This window comes from Lemur catta, chromosome 3 (genome assembly GCF_020740605.2).
Source record: "Lemur catta isolate mLemCat1 chromosome 3, mLemCat1.pri, whole genome shotgun sequence".
Lineage (NCBI taxonomy): Eukaryota > Metazoa > Chordata > Mammalia > Primates > Lemuridae > Lemur > Lemur catta.
The window spans coordinates 53190024-53215969 of NC_059130.1; the positions used below are offsets into that span (position 1 = coordinate 53190024).

The following is a 25946-nucleotide window of genomic DNA, read 5'->3' on the forward strand; positions in this document are numbered from 1 at the left end:
TTTGAGGATATGAGTAAATAATTTTAACTAGTGTTTTTAAACAAGATTTCTCCTAAATAATGCTATAAAAGTCAGCTAGTTACAATGTTATCACTATAACAATAAAAATGTTTTTGAAGATTATTGCAGAATAACTGGCAATTGAAAAAATTGAATAAAAAGGGCAAACACATGTTTCTAGGCTTTTTCTATGAAATGATAGAATAATTATAGTTGAGCTTTTGCAAGTGATAACCTTATCAATTTTTTATATTTTCTGAGTCACTAAATATGTTAAGCAAAATATTTGTAGGCAAAAGTAAAGATGATACATATTTTTCTTCTAGTCCTCAAAATTAATATCATCTGTATATGGAGTATTTAGGGGTAAAGTAAATGGGACTTTGTGCTTTATATGTTTGTGAAAGATGTTAATATGAAAAACATAAGTAATAGAAGTAGTTTTAAATGGCTAAATTTTAGTGTTACCCCTTTTTGCCTATTTTAAAAACTTAATGTAAAATTATATAAACAAGGGTGGGTGCAGTGGCTCACGCCTGTAATCCTAGCACTCTGGGAGGCCGAGGCGGGTGGATCGCTCGAGGTCAGGAGTTCGAGACCAGCCTGAGCAAGAGCGAGACCCCGTCTCTACTAAAAATAGAAAGAAATTATCTGGCCAACTAAAAAATATATATAGAAAAAATTAGCCGGGCATGGTGGCACGTGCCTGTAATCCCAGCTACTTGGGAGGCTGAGGCAGGAGGATCGCTTAAGCCCAGGAGTTTGAGGTTGCTGTGAGCTAGGCTGACGCCACAGCACTCACTCGAGCCCGGGCAACACAGCGAGACTCTGTCTCAAAAAAAAAAAAAAAAAAAAAAAATATATATATATGTATATAAACAAGATCAAAGATTTTCAGATCTGTTTTAAAACAAGTTATCACAATGAGATCAAGCAATACAAAAAGGAGGCAATGTATCACTATTATTTAGAGTGGAATGGGTAAAATTTGTGTCATCATGTATATATTTTCCATCTCTGATGATTTTATTTACAATAAAAGATTGATGATTATTTACTTTAGTCATAAAGAACTGCTTCTGTTATTTCCAGAGCGATGTCACTATATTTTTAAAATTAGTAATAGTTTATGCATAAAGGCTAATTTAAAATAAAATGATAATGTCACACAAATCTGATTCTTTCAACCCCTTAAGTTTTGTTTTCATTTTATTGTGTAACCATAATACAGAATTTCTCAACACAGCACCATGGATATTTTGGGCCTGATAAAGCTTTGTTTTGAGGGAGCTATACTACATATTGTAGGATGTTTAGCAGCATCTCTGGCTGCTACTCAACAAGATTCCAGTAGCAGTCTCTACTAGTGATACCAAAAATGTCTCCAGACATTGCCAGCTGTCCCCTAGGGGTGGTCCCTAACATTTTTGGCACCAGGGACCAGTTTTATGGCAGACAGTTTTTCCACAGACTGGCGGATGGAGGGGTGCTGGGGGGTGCAGTGGCGGGTGGGGGGGTGGTTGGGAGACAGGGGTGAGGGGGACGGAGTTCAGGCTATGATGATGCCTCGCTGGGTTCCTAACAGCCCACGAAGGTACCTGGCCACAGCCCAGGGGTTGGAGACCACAGCCCTAGGGGGCAAAATTGATGGCAGTTGACCATGGTGCATTTACTAAAATTCTTATCATGCTTTTCAGGGCATAATTTGGAACAAAGTAATATACCATTAATAGCTAGGCCCAAAATCTGCAGATTAAAAAAGCTGCTAGGCAGTAATTTCAGATAGTTCAGCATAAATAAAAAGGTCAGGCTATATTTCTTAATCAAAGATAAGATTGTCTAGGTAATTGGTACAGAACAGATCACTAGAAACATTTTGGCGAGAGCCACTCAGGGAAATAAAATTAGTTAATAGCTACAGATGTAATTTACAGCTGTTTCTTTCTCCAATCATTATTTTAAAATGTAAGGCTGCAGGATCTGCAGATATTAAAGGACACATGAAGGTCCTTTCACAATTTTGTGTTATCCCCAAATCACAGCAATTTTCCATGGCATGCTGGAATAAAAATGTGTTTCACTCCTTTTCTCATTATATCTACAGCAAGTGATGCCCAGGGCCCTGCCTGGAACATCATTAATCTAACTTCCTCTCCAGAATTTTTGGCATTCTTTATCATGACAAGCAGTCATCCATCGGGCAAACCAGTTCACAGGATGTTCTTCAGTTTAAACATATGCCAGAGGAAATAGAAAAATGTAGCTCATTGAGAGAAAGAGAAAAGCAAAATATTTAAATATTACCCTACAATCATTATCACACCTAAAAAATTAAAATAATCCTTTAACATCAAGTATCCTGTCATTCTTCAAAATTTCCATTGTCTCATGAATGTCATTTTTTAAAAGTTTTTCATTTGAATCAAGACTCAAAAAGATCCACATGGTGTAATTATTTGATATATTGCATAAATATTTTTTAATCTTTAAGTTTCCCCTTCTTCCTCCTCCACCTTGTAATTTATTTGTTGAAGAAACTGGGTTGTTTGTATTGCAGTGTTTCCCCCAGCCTGGAGTTTGCTGATTGTATTCTCATAGTGTCATTTACTTAAGTGTCATTTGTGTTCTTCTGTCTCCTGTATTTCTTGTAAACTGGCTTGATCAGATTCAGATTCAGTTTTCTTTTTGACAAGTTCAAAAAGAAGATGGTAGCCACTGACAGCATTGTTGAGCTCTTGCTCAGTGACTTGCAAATTGATTTAACTGACATTTGTGGAGTATTTACTATGTGCTCAGCAATGTGCTTATGTTCTGTAGGCCTTATATCATTTAATCTTATTTAGGCTCACAATACTAGTACATGTCAATTTCTATCTGATGAACAGACCTCTTATTAGGGCCAAGTAATCTTACATGTCTCAAACAAACTCCTTGGTATATACTCCATTGCCGTTTATGTGATTAATTTGGAGTTCTATTTGAATTTTCTTTTTACTGAGTGCATTGAGAGCTATACAAAAAATATTTTGCATTAAAGGCACTTTTTAATTTTAATAATAAAGCTCAAAGACCTATTATTTAACTGTGAATTCATTATACTCAAGCTTTTTGGTACTGGGATACACCATCTGTTAACCTCACAAAGATATCTAAACCACAGAAAGGGCCAACAGAATTCAGTATTTCCTGAGTCTCTTTTTCCTTTGCACTCATTGTCTTCTGCAGGTGCACTTATGTTTCTTTCATCTCTTTCTGCTTTCTTTGCATGCTCACAGTGCTCACAGTATCCTACTGTTTCCCAGTGTGAGAAACTGGCTCGTGATTGTAAAAGCAAAACTAGCTTTTCATTGTTTGTTTACATATCTTTAATTTATTCTGCTCAATTCTCTTCGTAGTCCTCAATTCTACTGTTTATAAAACCAAACCATTGGAGCTCCAGACCCAAAAAATAAATGTCAAATTATCTTCACCAGCTGTCACTTTCATTAAACTGTTTGATATGTGGTTGATAGAGAAAAGGCACAACCAGCCCAAGTTGCAGTAAGATACCAGAGCACTGGAAGCAAAATAATGCAAAGAAGGTCCTATTGTGTGGCTTTATAAGTTGACATACAAAGAGTAATTTATTCTTAATATATCTTAACCCTTCTTCTCCGGTCATTTCTCCTTTAATAGTTGTAACATTCTCCTCGGTTTCCAGAATGTGCATTAGATGAAACATTTGGTTAGTTGAACAGAAAGAGCATAAAGCCCGGGTGAATACAATAGGGAAATGGGAATGACTGTGGAGTTTAATTTCTTATTCTGGCTGTCACTATGAGACATTAGATAAATAACCAGATTCTCTGTTCTTATGTCTTTAAAACAAAATTATTTTTATCATGATTATTCATAAAGACCTTTAAGATTCTTATGTGAAACAGTCTTTTGTAAACTCCTAATAAATGGGAGTTGTGTCTTTCTACCTGATCTTACATGATGCTCAGGGTAGCATGGTACATGTGCTTGTGCTTCATAAGTAGCTTTTGATGATGGTGGTATGTGAAAGGTTATACATCTTAAAGGATATTTTGTTCCCCCTTTCCTTGGCAGGACCAAGGAGCTTCCTTTTTTAAGACCAGTGCTGTTTGGACTCGGTGAAAGTACACTTTGTTCTAGAATTGACATATGAAAGCCTAGAATATATATTGAGTTATTCTAAGAAAGAGGAGAAAATCGCATTCTAGGACAGTGAATGCTGACTTGGTGTTGAATGAATGATTGTTATGTGCTCTTTTACTCACAGGCTCGCTTCTCATATGTACGGATGAAATATCTTTTCTTTTCCTGGTTGGTGGTTTTTGTTGGAAGCTGGATTATATATGTGCAGTATTCTACCTATACAGAATTATGCAGAGGAAAGGACTGTAAAAAAATAATAGTAAGTATTTTTGTATTTCCTAGTTTACTGAAAAGTCCGTTAATAACAAGCTATATTTACTACTTAATGTATTTACTAATAAGTATTTTCAAAAATTGAAGTAAATTTGACATGATAATTGTGTTCAACTTCTTAGCTTTTTGATATGACCAAATTAGTAGGAGTTTTCCTCACTTGGAAAATTCCAGTATTCAGAATTTTAAGTATATAATATAGATAAGTCAGTGTGGGAGCATCCTCATTACAAAGAACGATTTTTGTTTTTTAAATAGATTTGAAGTTTAGTTTATTCTAATCAGATTGGTTTTTTAATGTTTAGAGTATAAAAGTATTATTTATAGGCAACCTTTTTGGAATACATCTTTTAAATAAATGGAGTCATTCTTGAATATCAAAATTTATCAAAAAAGCATATAAGTGTATTGATTATTTAATTTTTATCCTAATGATTGGATATATCTCAGGAAAATCTCTGAATCAGTCTAAGATTTCTAATAGTGATTATTGGTTCCATAGCACTAATATTTTAAATGTTTAAGGATTTCAAGTAAATTTAACTCCTTGTTTTTATCCATACCTTCTAATATAAATAATATTAAAACACTTCATCTTATACTTATATTTTTAATAATAATGATTTGGAGGATCCCAATTATTCACTTATTAAAGATTCTACAATTATTGAATGGTTACGCTTTACCCAGGCCAGTGGCTAGGTGTGTGCATATAGTAGGGAATAAGATGTCCTTAACCTTAGAAAACTTACAGTTGAACAGGGAAGAAATGAGTAATTACAGTAATATAGGTCAAATATTACGGTGATAGTTGCATGGGAACATAAGACAAGGAGACCTAAAGCTTCCCAAAATTCTAAGAAAATAAATATTTCATACTAGGTACTCTATCAGTCAAGATTAAAAAACGATTATTCCCCAGGAATGTTACAGTCTCTTAACTGGGCAAGGGAGAAATTACTAATATAAGAAGCAGGGGGCCAGGGGCGCAGTGGCTCACGCCTGTAATCCTAGCACTCTGGGAGGCCGAGGCGGGTGGATCGCTTGAGCTCAGGAGTTCAAGACTAGCCTGAGCAAGAGCGAGACCCCGTCTCTACTAAAAATAGAAAGAAATTATCTGGCCAGCTAAAAATATATAGAGAAAAAATTAGCTGGGCATGGTGGCACATGCCTGTAGTCCCAGCTACTTGGGAGGCTGAGGCAGTAGGATTGCTTGAGCCCAGGAGTTTGAGGTTGCTGTGAGCTAGGTTGATGCCATGGCACTCATTCTAGCCTGGGCAACAGAGTGAGACTGTGTCTCAAAAAAAAAAAAGAAAAAAAGAAAAGAAGCAGGGGAACGAATTAGTAAAGAAGAGTCCCAAATCATGGTTTAAAGATGTCAACTCTATGTCTATCACAGTTGGCCATTCCAGATCCTTGAGGAATTTTAAGATAATAGAAACTTCTGGGGCCAATAAATGTTCTAGATACTTTAGATGTTCATTAATCCTTAAAATAATACTATGAAACACCCCAAGTCCATTTTATAGATAAAGAAATATGACCCAGAAAGAGAAGAATTTTCCCAAGATGATGGAACCAGAATTTGATCATAATTCTATATACAGCTCATACTCTTTCTGATACCCTATGTCACAAAAGACTGACAAAAGAAGTTATGGTTTACTGTAGCTAACAAAAACCCACAAAACTCAAGCTGTTCACCTTCACTGAAAAAGGAGAGGCTGGGCGTGGTGGCTCACACCTGTAATCCTAGCACTCTGGGATGCCGAGGCGGGAGGATTGCTCAAGGTCAGGAGTTCGAGACCAGCCTGAGCAAGAGCGAGACCCCATCTCTACTAAAAATAGAAAGAAATTAGCTGGATAACTAAAAATATATAGAAAAAACTAGTTGGGCATGGTGGCGCATGCCTGTAGTCCCAGCTACTTGGGAGGCTGAGGCAGAAGGATCACTTGAGCCCAGGAGTGTGAGGTTGCTGTGAGCTAGGCTGACGCCACAGCACTGTAGCCTGGGCAACAGAGTGAGACTCTGTCTCAAAAAAAATAAATAAATAAAATAAAATTAAAAAAAAAAAAAAGAAAAAGAAAAAGGAAAAAGCAGGAGTTATATAATTGCTTATAATAATAACATACAAATAACCAAAACTATTTGAAATGTCTATTTCCATTTCTGTAGGCAACTTTTCTCAAACTAGGTACCTTCGGTCACATTGATAAGTATTCCATGGATAAAATATTTCCCTGGTCAGATATATTTCAAAAAAGAGGGCTAAACAAAGATAAATAGCTGACTTTACTATGGACTTTACTTAGGATCTTTAATATACTAATGTGTGTTATAGATCTCCAAGAGAGCAAATATACTTGATCAGAAAAAAATGCATCCCTGCCATACCCTCCCAGGAAGACCTGTTAATATCATCTGGTAATAGAAATACTGTTCCAAAATAAAGATTAAGCCAAAACAAAATGGATATGCTTTTAAATACCTTGTATTGATATGATATCCTTCAAATGCAAGGCATATATTGGTATATATTCTGTCATGAGTAAATTATAGTTGAAGTGCCTCCTTATTTTGCACTTTAATTTAATTTCCCTTTAATTTATAAGAAATGAAAACAGGCTGGGCGCAGTGGCTCACGCCAGTAATCCTTAGGAGACCAAGGCAGGAGGATTGCTTTAAAGGCAGAAGTTGAAGACCAGCCAACACAAGACCCCATCTCTACAAAAAATAGAAAAATTAGCTGGGTGTCATGGCACATGTCTGTATTCCCACTACTCAGGAGGCTCAGGCAAGAGGATTGCTTGAGCCTAGGAGTTTGAGATTGCTGTGAGCTATGATCATGCCACTGTACTTCAGCCTGAGTGCCAGAGCGAGATCCTGTCTCAAAAAAAGAGAAAACAGAACATAATTCTAGCATAATCTTACTAAAACTGAACAAATGGAAAAGATTTGTAAGTCTGAATATACGTGATTCTCCTAAGACTGGCTTCAGAAAAATTGTAGTTACTCTGTATTTTGGATTGTATTCTTAAAATCTACCATAAATAGTAGTACTAAGGTCAATTGTACTAAGCTAAGATAGTACTAATATTGCATAGGAATTAGGATTAGAACTAAAAAGTAAACAGGATATATTTTAAAAGTATATCTTCAAGCTTCAAAGTTCTAACAAAATGGGGAGGAATCACTTCATCAAGATCTGAGAGAGGATAAGATTTGAGAGAGATGAGCCTGGTTTTTGTGGCTTATTTTGCCTAAAGACATATGACTTGAACTACACAGTCTTCTGGACTCGGGAAATAAAAACCTAGTCCAGATCTAACCAAGGGTGGGAACCCTAGCATACCATGCTTTGGGCTAGGAACCTGAAGGGATGAACCCCAGGAATAAGAGAACTGAAAGAACCTTAGAATGGTGAGCTGACTTTTGTAGCTTTTTTTGCCCTGGGGGAATTTACTGATTCTGGGCAAGGGCAGGGCTCTGAGAAGCAGAACTCTATACTAACAAAGAGTCGTTTCTGGGAACAAGAAACCAGCAGCACCTTTGTGGAAAATGAGGGGAACTTCATGCATACAACCAGTATTCCAATGGGATATTTGCCAATTCTTGGGGCCCTGCAGAATGGGAGGCTAAAAATCTCACTGGAGAGCCTTTGAAAAGCTGGTCAGACATTTTGGCAGTCTCACAAGATACAGATTAGAGTTATGAACCTGCCAGAGGGAGAAGCCTCAATGAATGCCAGACTCTCAGTTAAAAAGCCTGAAAGGCTATGCCCTTGGACATAAGTAGCTTGAGCTTTACCAGAACTACAACCCAGCCTCAACACAGCCCTTAATTAGGTTAAGGTGATAAGCTACCATTACATTTGCCTACTAGAGGGAAGAGAAACCCTTTCTGGAGACATTATGTAAAAAATTACAGGGAATGCCAAAAGATGAGATAACATGATCAAAAACCAAGAGATAAACACAGACAATAGAAGCAGATCTGCAGATGATCCAGATATTAGAGTTATTCAAAAAGGATATAAAAATAACTATATTCACGTTCAATTAAATAGAAAAGAAAGTAGAGGAAATAGATTAAACAATGGATAATTTCAACAGAGAATTGTAATATGTAAAAAAGAATCAGGAAGATAGTATGGAGGTTTCTCAAAATGTGAAACATAGATTACCGTATGATCTAGCAAATCCACTTCTAGGTATATATACCAAGAAAATTGAAATTGAAGATTCAAACAGATACTTGCAAAACATATAATAAAATTGCTCATTTTGAATTTTAGGTATGTAAATATAAAACTGTATTATCTCAAAACCACATTTAGCAAAAATGTACTCAATAAAGGATTACAGTATCCTGTGTATAGGTTTGACTCCTTCAAAACCCTCGGTTTCATCTTTGTGAACTAAGGAAGAATATAAAGAAGTACAGAGGATCCAAAAGAGGTTGCACAAATATTATTTGCTAGAATTTAAAAGTATGGGTTCTTTTATTCCCTTTGAAAGTTAGCAGTGTTGCTTTTAACTTTCCTCTAGTTCTCTTTTCATATTCTTAATAATTTAATATTTATTTTCAAGGTAACTACTATCATACAACAATCATATAAAGAGTATAATCTATTTTAGAAGCGATATCAGTCAACAAACATGTATTGAACACCTAGTACATCTAAGTTATTCTAGATGCTGGGGATATAGTGGTAAGCAAGATATACAAAGTTCATGCTTTAAGAAGATTACAGTCTTATAGTGGAATGTGTATAATAAAGACAAAAGACAAGTAAACAAATAACTCAGGCATTGACAAGTGCAATGAGAAAAGATGTGAGAGCAATATTTAGTAGAGAATGGCGAGGGCACGCTACTTTAACCAGAGTGGTTGAGAAAGCCTTCCTGAAAAGATGACATTTTGAATTAGAACCTGAAGAGAAGGAAGCAATTGTGTGAAAATTTAAGCATTTAAGGAGGAAGGACAGTGAGTACAAATGCCCAAAGAGGGGAGCAAGCTTGAGAAATCTGGTTGGTTTCATGTATGACCAATGCAAATCTGTCTCATTACTTTAGTCACACCATGTATATTTTAAAAATGTTAAAAATACGTGTGGTGTAATCTACCACAGATGAGGAACTTCTTGATTATCAGTAGCTCAACCATGTCCTGTCAGTCTATTGGAAAAAGTACTAGTCGGGAGTCAAAGCACCAGCTTCACCTTCCCTTGTACACACTGTATGACTTTGAGGAAGTAACCTCATAGGCTTGCTTTAAGTCCATTTTACAGGTGAGAAAAGTATCTCTGCCCTACCTGCATCACAGATTTTATGATGATAAAGAGGCATTGAACCAATTTACCTGACAGCATAACACTGAGTGATGCTCTGACATATCTACTGAATATAGAGAGGGTTCTCAAGTCCTTGACTTTATTTCATTTGGCCTGGGGCAATTACCCTAGTATTTGTTATCCCTGTAGCCATAACTTTGTAATTCAGAAATTTTCCTAGAAGATTAATGTAGCCATCCCATTTAAAGCATTCCCTCCAAACTGAGAGCATTGTTTAGGAGTTGGGAAAGACAAGTTATCAGCAGAGTGTAATAAGCAGTTTACATATTTAACAGGCATGGTCTTTCTTGGCTTACATAGCCTTCTTCTTCTCTGCATGTCTCTATCTTTTTCCCTCTCTCTCCATTTGTGTGTGAGGGATCATATCTTTTTAGTGGTTAAGAGCATAAGCATTAGAATAAAAGAGCTTTAGGTTTGAGTTCCATCTTTGCCATTTCTGAGCTGTATAAGCTTGGGCAAATTATTTAGCCTTTGTAAAATGGAGATTAATAATGTTCTCACATCAGGTGGTTGTAAAGATAAAATGAGTTCATGTATAATGAAAGGCATAACACTATGCCCAACACATGGTAAGTATTCAATAAACAATAATAATAACAATTATTATTATTGTTATATTCTCAAGTTCCTGCCCTGGAGTCTGACTGGGACGATAAGACAGACAGACAGACAGACAGACACACACACACACACACACACACACACACACACACACGTCATATAATCAGGCGTATCAGTGAAGGTTCAGCCAGAGAAGCAAAACCAATATAAAGAGATTTAGGTCGGGTGCAGTGGCTCACGCCTGTAATCCCAGCACTTTGAGAGGCCGAGGTGGGAAGATTGCTTGAGCCTAGGAGATAGAGACCAGCCTGAGCAACATAGTGAGACCCCATATCTACGAAAAACAGAAAAATTAGCTAGGTGTGGTAGCATGCACCCATAGTCCCAGCTTCTCAGGAGTCTGTGGCAGGAGGATCACTTCAGTCCTGGAGTTTCAGGTTGCAGTGAGCTGTGATGATGCCACTGCACACTAGCTCTGGCAGCAGAGCAAGACCCTGTCTCAAAAAAAAAAAAAAAATTTACTGTAAGGAATTGGCTTATGCAGTTGTGGAGGCTGCCTAGACGAAGCTAAAATCCATGAGGTAGGCTGCTAAGTGTCAAGAAGGCCACGCGGGAACTCCTAGGCATGAGCTAAAGCTGCTATCTGTCAGCAGAAATTCTTCTTCATCAGAGAACCCTCAGCAGTGCTATTAAGACCCTTCAACTGATTGCATCAGGCCCACCGAGATTATGTAGGAGAATCTCTCTTAAAGTCAACTGATTATGGACTTCAATTACATCTGCAAAATACCTTTACAGCAACCACCTAGGTTGGTTGCTTCAGTAACCTAGCTGAGTTGCTACATCAAAAGACCTTCACATCAGGTTAAAATTATTTAGTTTGTACTACAAATACTTGTACTACAAAAATATAAAGAAAGAAGGCATTGATGAATAGAAAGATTATTGTAGGTAGAATGGTGGAGAAAGGCTTCATAGATGTGACAGAACTTCTGCAGGGCCTTATAGAATAAAAAGAATTTGTAAAACACTAAGGAGTCTTTCTCCTTCTAATTATAAACCAGGCTTTCCTTAGCACTTTTATCCCAAAGAACAAGATGCTGATTAACAGACCAGAGAATTCCCAGAACCATGTATTAGTAGCCCTTGAACCACAGCCATGGTTGGTCCTTTTTGCTGCCTATGAATTAATATATTTTCCTCTTTTGTCTTTTTATAGTAAATTTTAAAAACAAACAGAATATTTAACAAATCATATATGTATTTGATGTAAATATACAGTATATATGTACTGTATATAAACTAGTCTAATCTAGTAATCAGATATATTGCTTATCATTCCAACATTGGAAATCACTACAGAATGTTAGTATTATTTCCCCAAGGTGTTTTCACTAACCAATGGATACGTTTTATTAAAAGATTTAGGGTAATGCTATAGGGTAATGCTATAAGGTAGGAGCCAAAACTGAGATTAATCTTGCACATTGTATGTTGATTTGCAGTTTGAATTCAAGTGTATTGTTCTCAGTTTTAAAAAAGTATGTAACTTTCCGCTATCATCATCCATTATTTAGGGCTTAACTCTGGTGAAATGGATAATAGGCTTTTAAAACTCTGAGAAGGGAAATAGACTGGGGTGGTTCACCCAGAAAAGCCAAGGTAAATGCATGAAACTCGTAAGGAATGAGAACTGTGTTCTCTCCTTCTTTGTTTAGAGATAGGTCTCTAAAAATGAGAGCAAACCACGAACCCTACTTAGGTGTGTGCTTGGAAGGATTCATTTTTTTCCTGTTATGCTTTTTTCTTTTTTCACCAAGCTAATTATATAATATGCTTTATAATTCATTGTACACTTTCCTGATTATAGAAATCACTAATTCATTATTTCAGCAAATCCTGTTTGGTGCCTAACCATAAAGAAATTTGCACAGTTTGACTCTGTAGGTAAGATTCCCTTGACACAGTATATTTTGTTTGCTGGGTCCTTTAAAAAGGAAGAAAAAGAGGCAGGGAGGAATCTTCCCTTCTATACATTTCTCAAGACCACATTGTTTAATATTGGTATCTTCTGACATGTTCCTCTGTGATTGAGAGTTGTAAGGTTCTACCAGGGCAGTAATGAGGAATTACTTACTGCACCACTCTAGCAAGCCTTTGTGACTGTTACATGAACACACCCTTTAAAATGGAAATATGAAAAGATGAAAGGGCCTCCAAATTTTATTACAGTCTCTTTTGAAATTCAATTTCTAGGGATAATGGTTTATTGCTTAAAACAACTAGCTTTAGCTATACCAAATTTAAGATATGTAGAACCATGTTTTCAATTAGATAGTAATACATAACTAACTATATTCATTTAGCTTGCCTTTGCTTAGGATCAATTATTATTTGACTTGACACATTCATTTTGTGCCATTATTCTGATTTTTAAAATGTACTGAACCAATCCTGCTAGGAACATACTGTTTTTAAAGTATAAGCTTATTTTTTTTCCTTTTAGGAAAAGTATAGCCCTTTTCCCTTCATGCCAACTTGGGTTAGGTTACCAATCTCTTCTTTGTGAACGTACAGAAAAATATTTACTGAGCAAGTTCATTTAAAATCTTAACAAACATAAGCCCTATGCTAAGGATAATCTTATTGGTTAAATTATAGTAGCATTTCTGGTGGCTTTTATGTGTAATGCTGTACTCTCTTATATCATGTGATATTCATTGTAATCCTGAGACAGGCGGTATCATTGTTATCATTAGCATCATTCCTGTGAAACAATAAAGAGACTAAGAGTTAAAGCCAAGTTAGAAGAAACTGGCCAGCAATAAAACACCATATTATTTTAGTTAAACATTGATCATCTGCTTTTATTAGCATTGTGCTCAAGCCTGGGGATGCAGAGCTGTGACATGTCCCTGCCATGAAGATGCTTATAGACTAGCAGGAATATGGAAAAATAAAAAGGAGGAACATATAACTGAGACTGGGAGTAGGGTTGCTAGATGTAGCAAATAAAAATACAGGATGCCCAGTTAGATTTGAATTTAAAATAAACCATGAATACTTTTTTTTTTTTTTTTTAGTATAAGTGTGTCCAAAGTATTGCCAATAAACAAATAACTTTTCAGTGTATGTCCTATGCAGTATTTTACTGGGCAACCCTAATGGAGAGAGTCTCAGAAGTCTTCTTGGAAAAGGTTACAGCTGAGCTGAATTTTGAAGAATAAGCATTGCTGACAGAAAGGAGGCATGTGCAAGGCTACAAAGATAAGAAATGGTGCTACATTCCAGGAATACCATGGTTAGAGCACAAAATACGGGGAGCAGTTTACAGTGGTGAAGTAAGCAAGGTCAAAATCATAACAGGCCTTCTATGTCAAGTTAAGGAGTTTGACTTTTACCCTCAGGGCTGTAGGGAGTCAATGAAAGTTTTTAAGCAGGGAAGTGACTGATCAGATTTATGTGTTAGAAAAAGTTTTGCTAGTGGTAGCTTAGAGGGTGGAATGGATAGGAGACACCACAAGCAGGGATATCTGTCTTACGGCAGTTGTACTAATTCAGGCACAAAGGGGTGAGGCCTTACTGTGGCATTGACAGTGGGAGTGGAGGGGAAGAAACAGCTTCAAAGGATATGAAGGAAATAACTTGATTGCCAGCTATTGATGATGACTGAATTTGGGGGGATGAGGAAGAAGAAGAAATTTAGGACAACTCACAGTTTCCTTCCTCAGTGCCTGGGTGGATGACAGCACCTTTCACCGAGGCAGGGAAAAAAGAAAGAAGCATCCTTGGGGAGAGGAGGGCAGGAGATGGTGAATTCAGGTTTGGACAGGTTGAGTGTGAAGTCTTTGTGTTATCCAAACAGAGACAAGAGATGTCCAGGAAGCACTTGGGCATTTAGGTCAGTAGAAAGGACTGGGCTGGGATAGAGCCAGGACTCCTCAGAGCTGTGGGGGTAAATGTCACTCCTGATGTTGTACAGAGAACCCAAAGAAAGTAGAACAAAACCTTGGGAAACAGTAATATTTAAGATTGTGAGAAAGGAAGGGAACTCCATAAACAAGACTCACAAGGAGTTGCCACAGAAGAAGAAAAACATGAGGCGAGAAGCCATTAACAAAGAGTTTTTAAGCAGTGTGATCAACAAGAACAAATGCTGAAGGAGGTTAAATAATATAAGGATTGAAATTTGCAATTCAGAGTTCATTGTTAAAAGTGTTATGAGTATTTGCAAAATGTTATAGGGTCAAAGGTCAACATGTGTTGGATTGAATTGGGATAGAGGGAAATGAGTTGTCAGTGAATACAAACTACTGTTTCTCAAAACTGCTGGGAAATGGGTTTTTTGTTGTTTTTTTAAAATTGTGGTAAAATACATATAACACGTATCAACTTAACCCTTTTTAAGTGTAGTGTTAAATATGTTCACACTGTCTTCATAACTTTTTCATTTTGTAGAACTGAAACTCTGTACCCATTGAACAATCACTCCCTTTCTCTCCCCACGACCTCTGGCAACCACCATTCTACTTTCTGTTTCTGCAGGTTTGACTATTAATTTATCTATCTATCTATTTATTTATTTGAAGACAAGAGCTTGCTCTATCTCCCAGACTGGAGTGCAGTGGCACGATCACAGCTCACTACAACCTCATACTCCTGGGCTCAAGTAATCCTCCTGGCTCAGCCTCCTGAGTAGCTAGAACTACAGGCTCACGCCACCACTTAGCCGGGCGTGGTGGCTCACGCCTATAGTTTTTTGTAGAGATGGGGACTCGCTATGTTGCTCAGGCTAGTCTCAAATGCCTGGCCTCAAGCAGTCCTCCTGCCTCAGCCTCCCAAAGAACTGGAATTACAGGCATGAACCACTGCACCTGGTCTGAGTTTGAATACTTTACATACAAGTGGAATCATAAGGTATTTGTCTTTTTGTGACTAGCTTATTTCACTTAGCAAATGTACTCAAGGTTCACCCATGTTGTAGCATATATCAGAATTTTCTTACTTTTTAAGAGTGACTAATATTCCATTGTATGTATATATCACATTTTGCTTATCTGTTTATCTATTGATGGACATTTAGGTTGCTTCCACTTTGGCTGGGAAATTATTTTAAATTGACCTAATCCGGTTTGATCAATCACACTTCTTAGATTCTATTTGAAAGATAATGGATCCTGACAAAGTAGGATTTATTCCTGTAATGAAAGTTTTGTTCAACATTTGAAAACCCATCACCATCTTCAAGGAATAGAAGAGAAAAACTATATGATTATCTAAATAGATGCATTTGACAAAATTCAGTAAATTCTTAGCATACTAACAATAGAAGGGAACTTTCTCAACCTGATAAAACATCTACAAAAACATTGTATGTAATGGTGAAAGGACAAGAAAGGGAAAAAGAAAGGAAAGAAGGAAGGAAGGAAATGGAAGCCACTGAAAATGTTTGATGTAAGTGAGGACCCCATAAAACATTATTGCTAGGCTATAATGAAAACAGTTTCTGCTACACATATAGGCAGTTTTTCAGTCATAAACATTTTATTTATTTGCAATAAACAAATTTATTAATAAGCAGTCACAAAACATTTCATATAATCTGCCTGTAAACTCATTAAAGTTCTAACTCTGTCCTTTTAGGTTCTCTGTCAACTTGCCTGAAAGATTTACTTAAGGTATGGGTGAAATCATACCTAATGGATACAGTGTATACTATCTAGGTGATAGGCACATTTATAACTTGGACTCAAGCCGTACAAAAGCAATCCATGTAGCCAAAACATTTGTACCCCGTAATATTCTGAAATTAAAAAAAAAAAAAGATTTACTCAAGGCAGAAGCAATGATACCTCAGAGGCAGATTTCTGTTACCTTACAGTTGGTGTTAGGCAACTAGAAATTCTGAACCAATGATTCTCAAAATATGTTGTCTTAGACCAGCAGCATAAGTATCACCTGGGAACTTGCAATAAATGCAGACTTTCAGCCTCACACAAGATCTACTGAGTCAGAAACTCTGAGACTGGGGTCCAGCAATCTGTTTGAACAAGCCCTTTAGTTGATCTGAAGCTCCCCTTAAGTTTGAGAACATCTACTGTAAAACTGTTAGCTCCAGGTACCTCCCTAAAGATAAAGATTATAGCTCCAACTGGTTCTTACACCTTCTTCATGAAAAGGTATGGAATATCTCATGTTTTAGCCAATCTGCATACCTTAAACACCTTTAATTTTACCATTTATAATCCATTTATAATTTATCATGCTATTTAACAAATCACAAATTTCACCAATAAAAGTCCTAATTTTCTAATTAATAAAATCTCAGAAAAAGGCCAGGCACAGTGGTTCATGCCTATAATCCTAGCACTCTGGGAGGCTGAGGCCAGAGGATCGCTGCACGTCAGGAGTTAGAGACCAGCCTGAGCAAGAGCAAAACCCCATCTCTACTAAAAATAGAAAAATTAGCCAGGCATCATGGCCCACGCCTGTAGTCCCAGCTACTCAGGAGGCTGAGGCAGGAGGATTGCTTGAGCCCAGGAGTTTGAGGCTACAGTGAGCTTTGTAATGCCACTGCACTCTAACCGGGTGACAGAGCAAGACTCTGTCTCAAAAAAATAAAATAAAATAAAAAATAAAAACCATAAAATAAAAACCATAAAAATAAAAAAAATGAAAACCATAAAATCTCAGAAATGGGTCAATCTTGATCAAGGTAAGAAATGCAGAAGTGTTTATAGTATTTGCCTCTGGAGTATTGGCTTCCTGATTAGAACGCTGGCCAAGCACCTGTGCGTTCCTGACTAGGATATTAGAGGCACCTGGACTGTAACTTACACATGTCGTATTATGTGTGCTGAAGAATTCTGAAGTAAATTGCAGGTGATATAACAGAAGGGAAGGAAAGAGTAAAGAGGATTCGTGTGTGTGTGTGTGTGTGTGTGTGTGTGTGTGTGTGTGTGTGTGCGCGCGTAGAGGGAGAGAGATTTGAGCACCTTTAATGGTCAAGAGAGAAATCAGTAGAAAGGGAGAATGAGAGGTTGAAGATAAAGTGAGAGTTCAGAAAATGGAGATTCAAAATAGCTGATGGGGAGAATGGGGAGAGGGTATTGACTAGAGACATGGAAGATTTTCAGGGGTTGCTAAGAACACAACTCTGCTTTTTTTTTCCCCTTAGTGAAGAGAAATTGATGAGTTTGTCTGAAATATATTTTTAGAACATGAATGTTAGAAAATTATTTTAAACCTAGTAGTATACATCTGTTCATTGTTGTTGCCCCCTTGTGGTACAGTTCCCCTAGTTTATGAAATTATTCCTTCAACATGGTGGGTTTTGTCAAATGAAGCCAAAGAGTGCCATCTTCTGGTACAGTGAAGTATGTGCGAGCAAAGGGGTGGTGATTAGTAAATCATAGTAAATGACATCTTAGGACTGGAAAAACCTTAGATGTTTTCTGCTGATTATCCTATTGTAAAGTTGAACATTATTTATAATTTTTATTTAGAAGATCATTTTACTGACAGTGATTACACGTTGTGTGTATAGCTGTGCTTGAAAAACAAAACAGTATGTGGCCAACCATACTTTCCATACAAGCATGTTGGAAATTTGCTTTTGGTTTGTGATAGAAGCCACAAGTTGAAGAGCTTGTTCCTTGTGACTAAGCTCTTTGATGCAGGTTTGGCTTGAGGCCTTTGCTCAAAACAATAATCTGATTCTTGTAGCTGAATGCCAGACTGGTCTTCACTGCTTACGAATAAGTTTACTAATAAAATACCTGGTTTGTGCTTTTTAGAAAAATGTTTTAGATTTTATGGAGCAGTATTAATTTTGTCCTCAATGATGTTTTAAAGCCAAAACCACTATGTTCTTTTTTTTTTTTTTTTTTTGAGACAGAGTCTCGCTGTGTTGCCCGGGCTAGAGTGAGTGCCGTGGCATCAGCCTAGCTCACAGCAACCTCAAACTCCTGGGCTTAAGCGATCCTCCTGCCTCAGCCTCCCGAGTAGCTGGGACTACAGGCATGCGCCACCATGCCCGGCTAATTTTTTATATATATATATATTTTAGTTGGCCAGATAATTTCTTTCTATTTTTAGTAGAGACAGGGTCTCGCTCTTGCTGAGGCTGGTCTCGAACTCCTGACCTCAAGCAATCCACCCGCCTCGGCCTCCCAGAGTTAGGATTACAGGCGTAAGCCACCACGCCTGGCCTACTATGTTCTTTATGTTGGTTATTTAATTAACATTCACTGAACATTTGAATACCAAACTGTGCTATGTGCTAGAGAGGAGGGAAAGATCAAAGATGAATGTGATAGAGTCTCTACCTTCAAATCATCTTACTTTCTAGCAGGGAAAATAAAAGGAACACAAATGATATTAGATTTTGTAATATAAGGAAAGAGGGGAGGAAGAATATGGGCCCAGGAAAGAAATACACACTCTCGAGATTATTTATTGAGTGGGCTGGGCGCGGTGGTTCACGCCTGTAATCCTAGCACTCTGAGAGGCTGAGGCGGGAGGATCACTCGAGGTCAGGAGTTCGAGACCAGCCTGAGCAAGACCAAGACCCTGTCTCTACTAAAAATAGAAGGAAATGATTTGATCAGCTAAAATATATATATAGAAAAAAAAATTAGCTGGGCATGGTGGCACATGCCTGTAATCCCAGCTACTCAGGAGGCTGAGGCAGTAGGATCGCTTAAGCCCAGGAGTTTGAGGTTGCTGTGAGCTAGGCTGATCCCACGGCACTCTAGCCCGGGCAACAGAGCAAGACTGTGTCTCAAAAAAAAAAAAAAAAAAAAAAATTATGTGTCAGGCATTATGCAAAGTCCCAAGGAAACAAAGATGAAAGTCCTGGCCTTGTTGGAGTTGCTTGTGTGGAGGGAATGACCAGAGACCTTTAGTGGGAATACTGGGGAGAGGCATCTGACCCAGCCATTATTAAACCTGTTCTGCCTGTTCCATTCCAACATAAGTAATTCTAGTTCTTTTACCTTACTGGCTAAAGGACAGGCTCTGGAGACTGTCTGGACTCAGAATCCAGCTCCGCCATTAACCTTCTCTGCAAGTTTCCTAACCTCCCTTGCCTCAGTTGCTTTATCAATAAAATGGAGATAATGGTGATACCTATTCCATAGGGAGATTGTGAAGATTAAAGAGGTATACACACAAATCTCTTAGAACAATGTTGACGTATAGAAAACACCATGACAAACACCCATGTACCTACTACACCTCTTAACAAATCTTAAACTTTCGCCATATTAGTTTCATTTTTAAAGAGAAGTAAAACATTACAGGTACAGTTGAAGCCCCTTTTATCCTCCCTGGTATTCTCCTTCCTCTCTCCCCAGAGTAACCACCATCTTGAATTTGGTGCAAGCTATTGCTATCGTGTTTTTATACTTTTACTACATGTGTATAGGTACATATATAGTATGTTTATGTTTACATGTTTCTAAACTTTAATAAATGGTACTGGTTGGGCGTGGTGGCTCACGCCTGTAATCCTGGCACTCTGGAAGGCTGAGGTGAGAACATTGCTTGAGGTTTAGGAGTTGGAGACCAGCCTGAGCAAAAGTGAGACCCCGTCTCTACTAAAAATAGAAAAAAATTAGCTGTGTTTGGTGCCATGAGCCTGTAGTCCCAGCTCCTTGGGAGGCTGAGGCAGGAGGATCGCTTGAGCCCAGGAGTTTGAAGTTGCTGTGAGCTAGGCTGACTCCATGGCACTCTACCCAGGCAACAGAGTGAGACTCTGTCTCAAGAAATAAAATAAAAAATGAAATTAAATGATAAAATAAAATAAAATACTGCCCATATCATTCTGCAGCTTTTTGCACTTAACATTATGCTGTTAAGATTTTTTCATGTTGATATGTATGGACCTAGTTCTTTCATTTTAATTACTGTGTAGCATTTCATTGTATGAATATACCACAATTTATTCAACCATTCTCCTATTGATGGGGATTTACGTTGTTATCCATTTTCCCCTCTTACAAACAGTACAACATCCTAGATGGCATCCTGAGGTCCTCCCTGGACTGTACCTTGGCCTGTTTTTCTTTGGAGGGAAAGATTTTGGTTACTAATTCAATTTTTTAGAATATTTACTAGTCTTATTCAGCTTTTCTGTTTCTTCTTGCATGATTTTTTAATTATTTATATTTTTCTACAAAAATTGTTCCTTTCAAATGTATTGCTATAAAGTTGTTTCTGTTTTTCGCTATCACTACCCTTTTCCTTCCTAACAATGTTTATTTGTACCTCCTCTCTTCTTATGATCAGTCTTGCTAAAGGTTTATCTTTTTGTTTGGGGTTTCAAAGAATTAGCTTTTGTTATTGTTGATTTTTTTTCACTAATTGCTGCATTTATTTCTTCTACTTCTTTTGGGAGTTTACTATGTTGTCATTATTTTTGGATTTTTTTAAGCATCTTTAGTTGAGTGCTTACTTATTTATATTCAGTCTCGTTTTTTTCATCATCACATTTAAATTTGGAAATTTCTGTAAATTTTCCTCCAAGAACTGCTTTCACTGCCTTCCACAAGTTTTGATATATATACCTTTGTTATTGTTCAGTTTTAAATATTCTGCATTTCCATTGTGGTTTCTATTTTAACTTACAAGTTATTTAGGAATATGCTTTTTAGTTTCTAAACATATCTGTATGTTTTTGCTTTTTACTTTTTTTTTCTTTTTGCCTTTACAGTTTTTCAACAATTTTATGTTCTCTTTTCTTTTGCAGTGGGCCATGTTTGAGCTATGGGACTTCAACCTTTTTTTCATTCATTTATTTATCTATCTATTTATCTATTGATTGATTGTCAGAGAATGTGGCCTATACAATTTACATTGCTTGGAAATCCTAAACTATACCTGCAGGAGGTTTCACTCAAGCTCCTGAACGAGGCCTCGAAACCCCCACCACCTTTGCATCAGTGAAGAAACATGCCAGTGAAATTGCTGGCCGTCTCCTACCAGCAGATATGCCCAACAGATGTTTCCGCATTTCCTAAAAATCCCCAGGGTTGACAAGATGGGAGAAAGGCATTGAGCATCTCTCCATGTGGCCCCCTAAACTTGAATCCAGGAACTAGATTGCTCCACTGCTCTTCTGAGGATGAAATCTAATATTCTTAGTTATAGCCAAATCCAAAGGAGAAAGCAGTTCATGGTCAAGGTCCTGTCCAGGAACTTCCCTGCTCTTGGTAGCTAAAAGGCAATAGCTCCTAGATGTTGACACTTTGCACATTGTAGGGCTCTTTTTTTTTTTTTTGAAACAGGTTGTTACTCTGTTGCCCAGGCTAGAATACATTAGTATCATTATAGCTCACTGCAACCTCAAACTCTGGGTTCAAGTGATCCTCTTGCCTCCCCCTCCTAAGTAGCTGGGACTGCAGACATGCTACCACTGGGATGAAAACAGCTCAGGAATTGAATGCATAATAATTTTTAATACAATACCTCACAGTTACTGGATGCTTACTATGTGTCAGGCACCATTACTAATGCTAGACATTTATTATCATGACAATAACCCTGTGAAGTAGAACCAATTGTTATATCCATTACAAAGATAAGGAAACAGAAATATCTGTAAGTAACTTGTTCACAACTATAAAATGATGAAGCCAGGACTCAAACCTGGGCAGTCTGTCTCCAGAGCCCAGCTAATTTTTCTATTTGATCTTGCTCAGGCTGGCCTCAAGCAATCCTCCTGCCTTGGCCTCCCAGAGTGCTAGGATTACAGGCATGAGCCACAGCCCCTGGCAGAGGGCTTTTGTTCTCTATTGGGATGACTCTTATTCTCACAGCAAACTCTAAGGAGTGTGGGTAGGAGGGCCCAGTGTCTGAGGAGCCCGTGCCCTTCTGAACAGCATACAATAGTGATTGAGAGAATGGGCTCTGGAGACAGACTGCCCGGGTTTGAGTCCTGGCTTCATCATTTTATAGTTGTGAACAAGTTACTTACAGATATTTCTGTTTCCTTATCTTTGTAATGGATATAACAACTGGTTCTACTTCACAGGGTTATTGTCATGATAATAAATGTCTAGCATTAGTAATGGTGCCTGACACATAGTAAGCATCCAGTAACTGTGAGGTATTGTATTAAAAATTATTATGCATTCAATTCCTGAGCTGTTTTCATCCCAGTCCTGCATTTCAACTGGCTTTTATGTGCAGTTTCTCCATCCATCTCTTGGTTGGCTAAAATTCATTTTCTAATAATTTCTTCAAGAGATACTAAAGGGAATTATATTTTCTGAACCTTATATGTTCAAAAACATTTGATGCCTTTTACTTAAAGTTACAGAAACTCTTTACTTTGGAAAATGTTTATCCACCAAGCCCAGCAATCAGGTATGGACATTATAAATAAACATTCCAGAATTACATCATAATCTAATTTTGCCTTAAGTTAAAGGCTATGTAAAATAAAAATAGCTATTATTGAGCACTTATTAAAGTCACAGATGATTTATCCTTGTTATACTATTTAATCCTCATAATGATGTTATAAATCAAGTACTGTTAACTTCCCTTCTTACAAATGAGAAAATTAGGACACAGACAAGTCACACTTTCCCTACTGCCTTTGCTGGCATTGTACCTACCACTGTTGTCTACTATTGAACGTGACTGTGGAGAAATCTGGGACCAATCTGATTTGTTACCCCTTAAAGGTGCCTTGATATTTTTGCCTGGGTGCTCAAAGGATTATTTATTTTTGAAGTCCAGCAAACTTCAATGGGACATATTACAAGACATACCAGTTTTTCTTAGGATATTGTATGTCCTTTCAACGTGTAGATTAAAGTGTTCTTTCGTTTATATGAAGTTTGTATTTTTTCTTTTCCACTTATTCCCATTCTCCTTCATATGGACATGCTAGATATCTTTTGTCTCTTATATCTATAAGTTTATCTCAAATTCATTTTAATTCTTTTAAACTTTCCATTTCATTTCACTCGCTTTTCTCGATCTAGTCCTCATAAATCTTACTGGGTTTTACCTCCTCCACCTTTCACCCCCATTTGAAATGTGGCTTTCATTTCTAGGATTTTTAAATTTTTCTTCCTTTCTGAGTTCTGTTTATTTTACATTTCCTTCTCTTGCCTCATCATTTCTTCTTATTTTAAACTATTTGAGTAAGTCCTTTGAATTCATAGCAATATGTTTGGTATGCTTCATAGCAACATTTTTCTGGAAAATTTCTTTATTTGAAATATATTTTTTCTATTCCTTTCCTCCTAATTCTTGAAGACTTGCTGTATGGATTTTTTGCTTATTTTCTTTTGAGTATTACTCATTACTGAATGCAATGAGTTCTTCCTCAACCAGCCATTTGCAGGAAGCAACTGGGCAGTGACCTGAGCTGATAGTGAAGCTGCTTGTGGCTGTGTGTGGGGTGCCAGGGGGGAGAAAAAATAAGTGAAACAGAGAGACAGACACACATAAATTGGTTTAGCCTGTGTATCTTCCCAGCAACTATAAGGCTGTTCATAACAGTCTCTCCCAACCGTAGTTCATCAGCAGATGCCTTCAGCAAAGATAACATTTTTAAGGATTTTATCATTCAGCCCTGCCTTATCCTACTACTTCATGATGCCAAATAGAGCCCTAGAGAGTTCCCACAGCTTGTGCCCTTTAAACCTTTATTGCAAACCAGGGTAATGGTTCTGCTCCTCAGATATACCACTTATTTGGTGCCCTGCCAACTTTGAGAACTGAGGCTACAGCAGGTATTTAATCTCAGTATAGTTCTGTGCTCTGGTGTAATCTTCACTGATTTTGGCAGGTCATCCTCATTCTTGGGCCTAGGGTTACATTGCTACCTTATTTTTATCAAAGATAGAGTTTGTGTGGGTTTTTGTCTTATTTTCCTTCTCATTGGTTGATCTCAAGGATGACAAGGTGACAGAGGTAACTTTATTTTGTTATATTAAATTATTTTGTTATTTTAAACTTTATTTATTTTAAAACCAGAGCCATTTTAAAACAGAATGCTTGGGCGCAGTGGCTCAGGCCTGTAATCCTAGCACTCTGGGAGGCCGAGGCGGGAGGATCGCTTGAGGTCAGGAGTTCGAGACCAGCCTGAACAAGAGAAAGACCCCATCTCTAACTAAAAATAGAGAAAAAAAATTAGCCGGGCAACTAAAAATAGAAAAGATTAGCCAGCCGTGGTAGCACTCGCCTGTAGTCCCAGCTACTTGGGAGGCTGAGGCAGGAGGATTGTTTGAGTCCAGGTGTTCGAGGCTGCTGTGAGCTAGGCTGACGCCACGGCACTCTACCCGGGGTGACAGAATGAGAATCTGTCACATTCATAAATAAATAAATACATACATACATAGAGTGCTTCTATTCTTGGAAGGACCATCCCAGACCATGTTAAGTGGGAAAAATAGTTTCAGAATTCTTTGCACACTCCAGTAGCACAAGCTCTCTCATCACCATATAGCTAGTAAGGAGCAGAGCTGGATTCAAATTCATATCTCTAAATCCAAAGCCCGAGTTCTTTTCATTATAGAATTTCTCTTCAAGGACATAGATATCTCTTTATGGTGTCTTTCTTATGTTTCTTCTCATGAACATTTTTCTATTAACTACTTTTTTATTTCCTGGTTTTTCAGTGTGACAAGTACAAGACTGGGGTTATTGATGGGCCTGCATGTAATAGCCTCTGTGTTACAGAAACTCTTTATTTTGGAAAATGCTTATCCACCAAGCCCAACAATCAGGTATGGAAATTATAAATAAACATTCCAGAATTACTGCATACTCTAATTTTACCTTAAGTTAAAGACATTGTTAAAAGATTCTTGAACCAGAATTCAAGACATTGATGGGACATTATATGTATTTCAGTTTTGTATGATTTGATTCATTCATGCAACAGATATTTATTAATACCCTATTCACAAAATATTCCTGACACTGTTTTAGTTACTAGGAATACAATGATTAACAAGTAATACAATGAATACAAGTGATTAACAAGATAACTTCCCTTGTGGACTTTACGTTATCTCAGAGGGATGGGAGGCACAAAGAATTGATAGATAAATAAAAAAAAATTATAGAACGTGGTGTGTTCTATAGAGGAGATACATAGGGTAAATTGATAGAGAATGCAGGGTCAGGAATGGTAGAGATGTGCGTTAGAGGAGTTGATCAGGGAAGACCTTTCTGAGATCTAAGATAACATTTGAGTTCATACCTGAATGAAGAATTAATCCAAAAGCACGGGCAAAGGACAGGATGAGCTAAATCACAAAAGAAGAACTACAAATAACAGATAAACATAATGAAAAAAAATTCTACATTTCATCAAAGAAATAAAACACCTAGGATACTATTGGACTAGAAGAAAATACAACAAAACATCCTTGGGCAGTAGAAAATAGCATTTTTTTGTTCATTTTATAATTTCTATATTTTCCAATATAAATATGCATTACTTACAGAAATTTAAAATAATTTTTAAGTTGACAATACTAATCATGTGTAAGAGGATTTCTGAAACTGATTCCAACATGTGAGTGTGCACTGCACTGCATGCCAGGCACTACTGGGCATTGGGAGAGAGCA

At 37.2% G+C, this 25946-nt stretch overlaps 1 protein-coding gene across 1 annotated transcript in view; it reads left to right on the forward strand.

The window, feature by feature from the left end:
• The window catches only part of DIPK1A (divergent protein kinase domain 1A), a 92580-nt gene that overhangs the window by 61250 nt on the left and 5384 nt on the right, over positions 1-25946 (forward strand). The window contains exons 2-3 of the mRNA XM_045547524.1: positions 4286-4420; positions 24989-25096. Coding sequence (XP_045403480.1) covers positions 4286-4420; positions 24989-25096 — 243 coding nt within the window. The remainder of the gene's footprint in view (positions 1-4285; positions 4421-24988; positions 25097-25946) is intronic.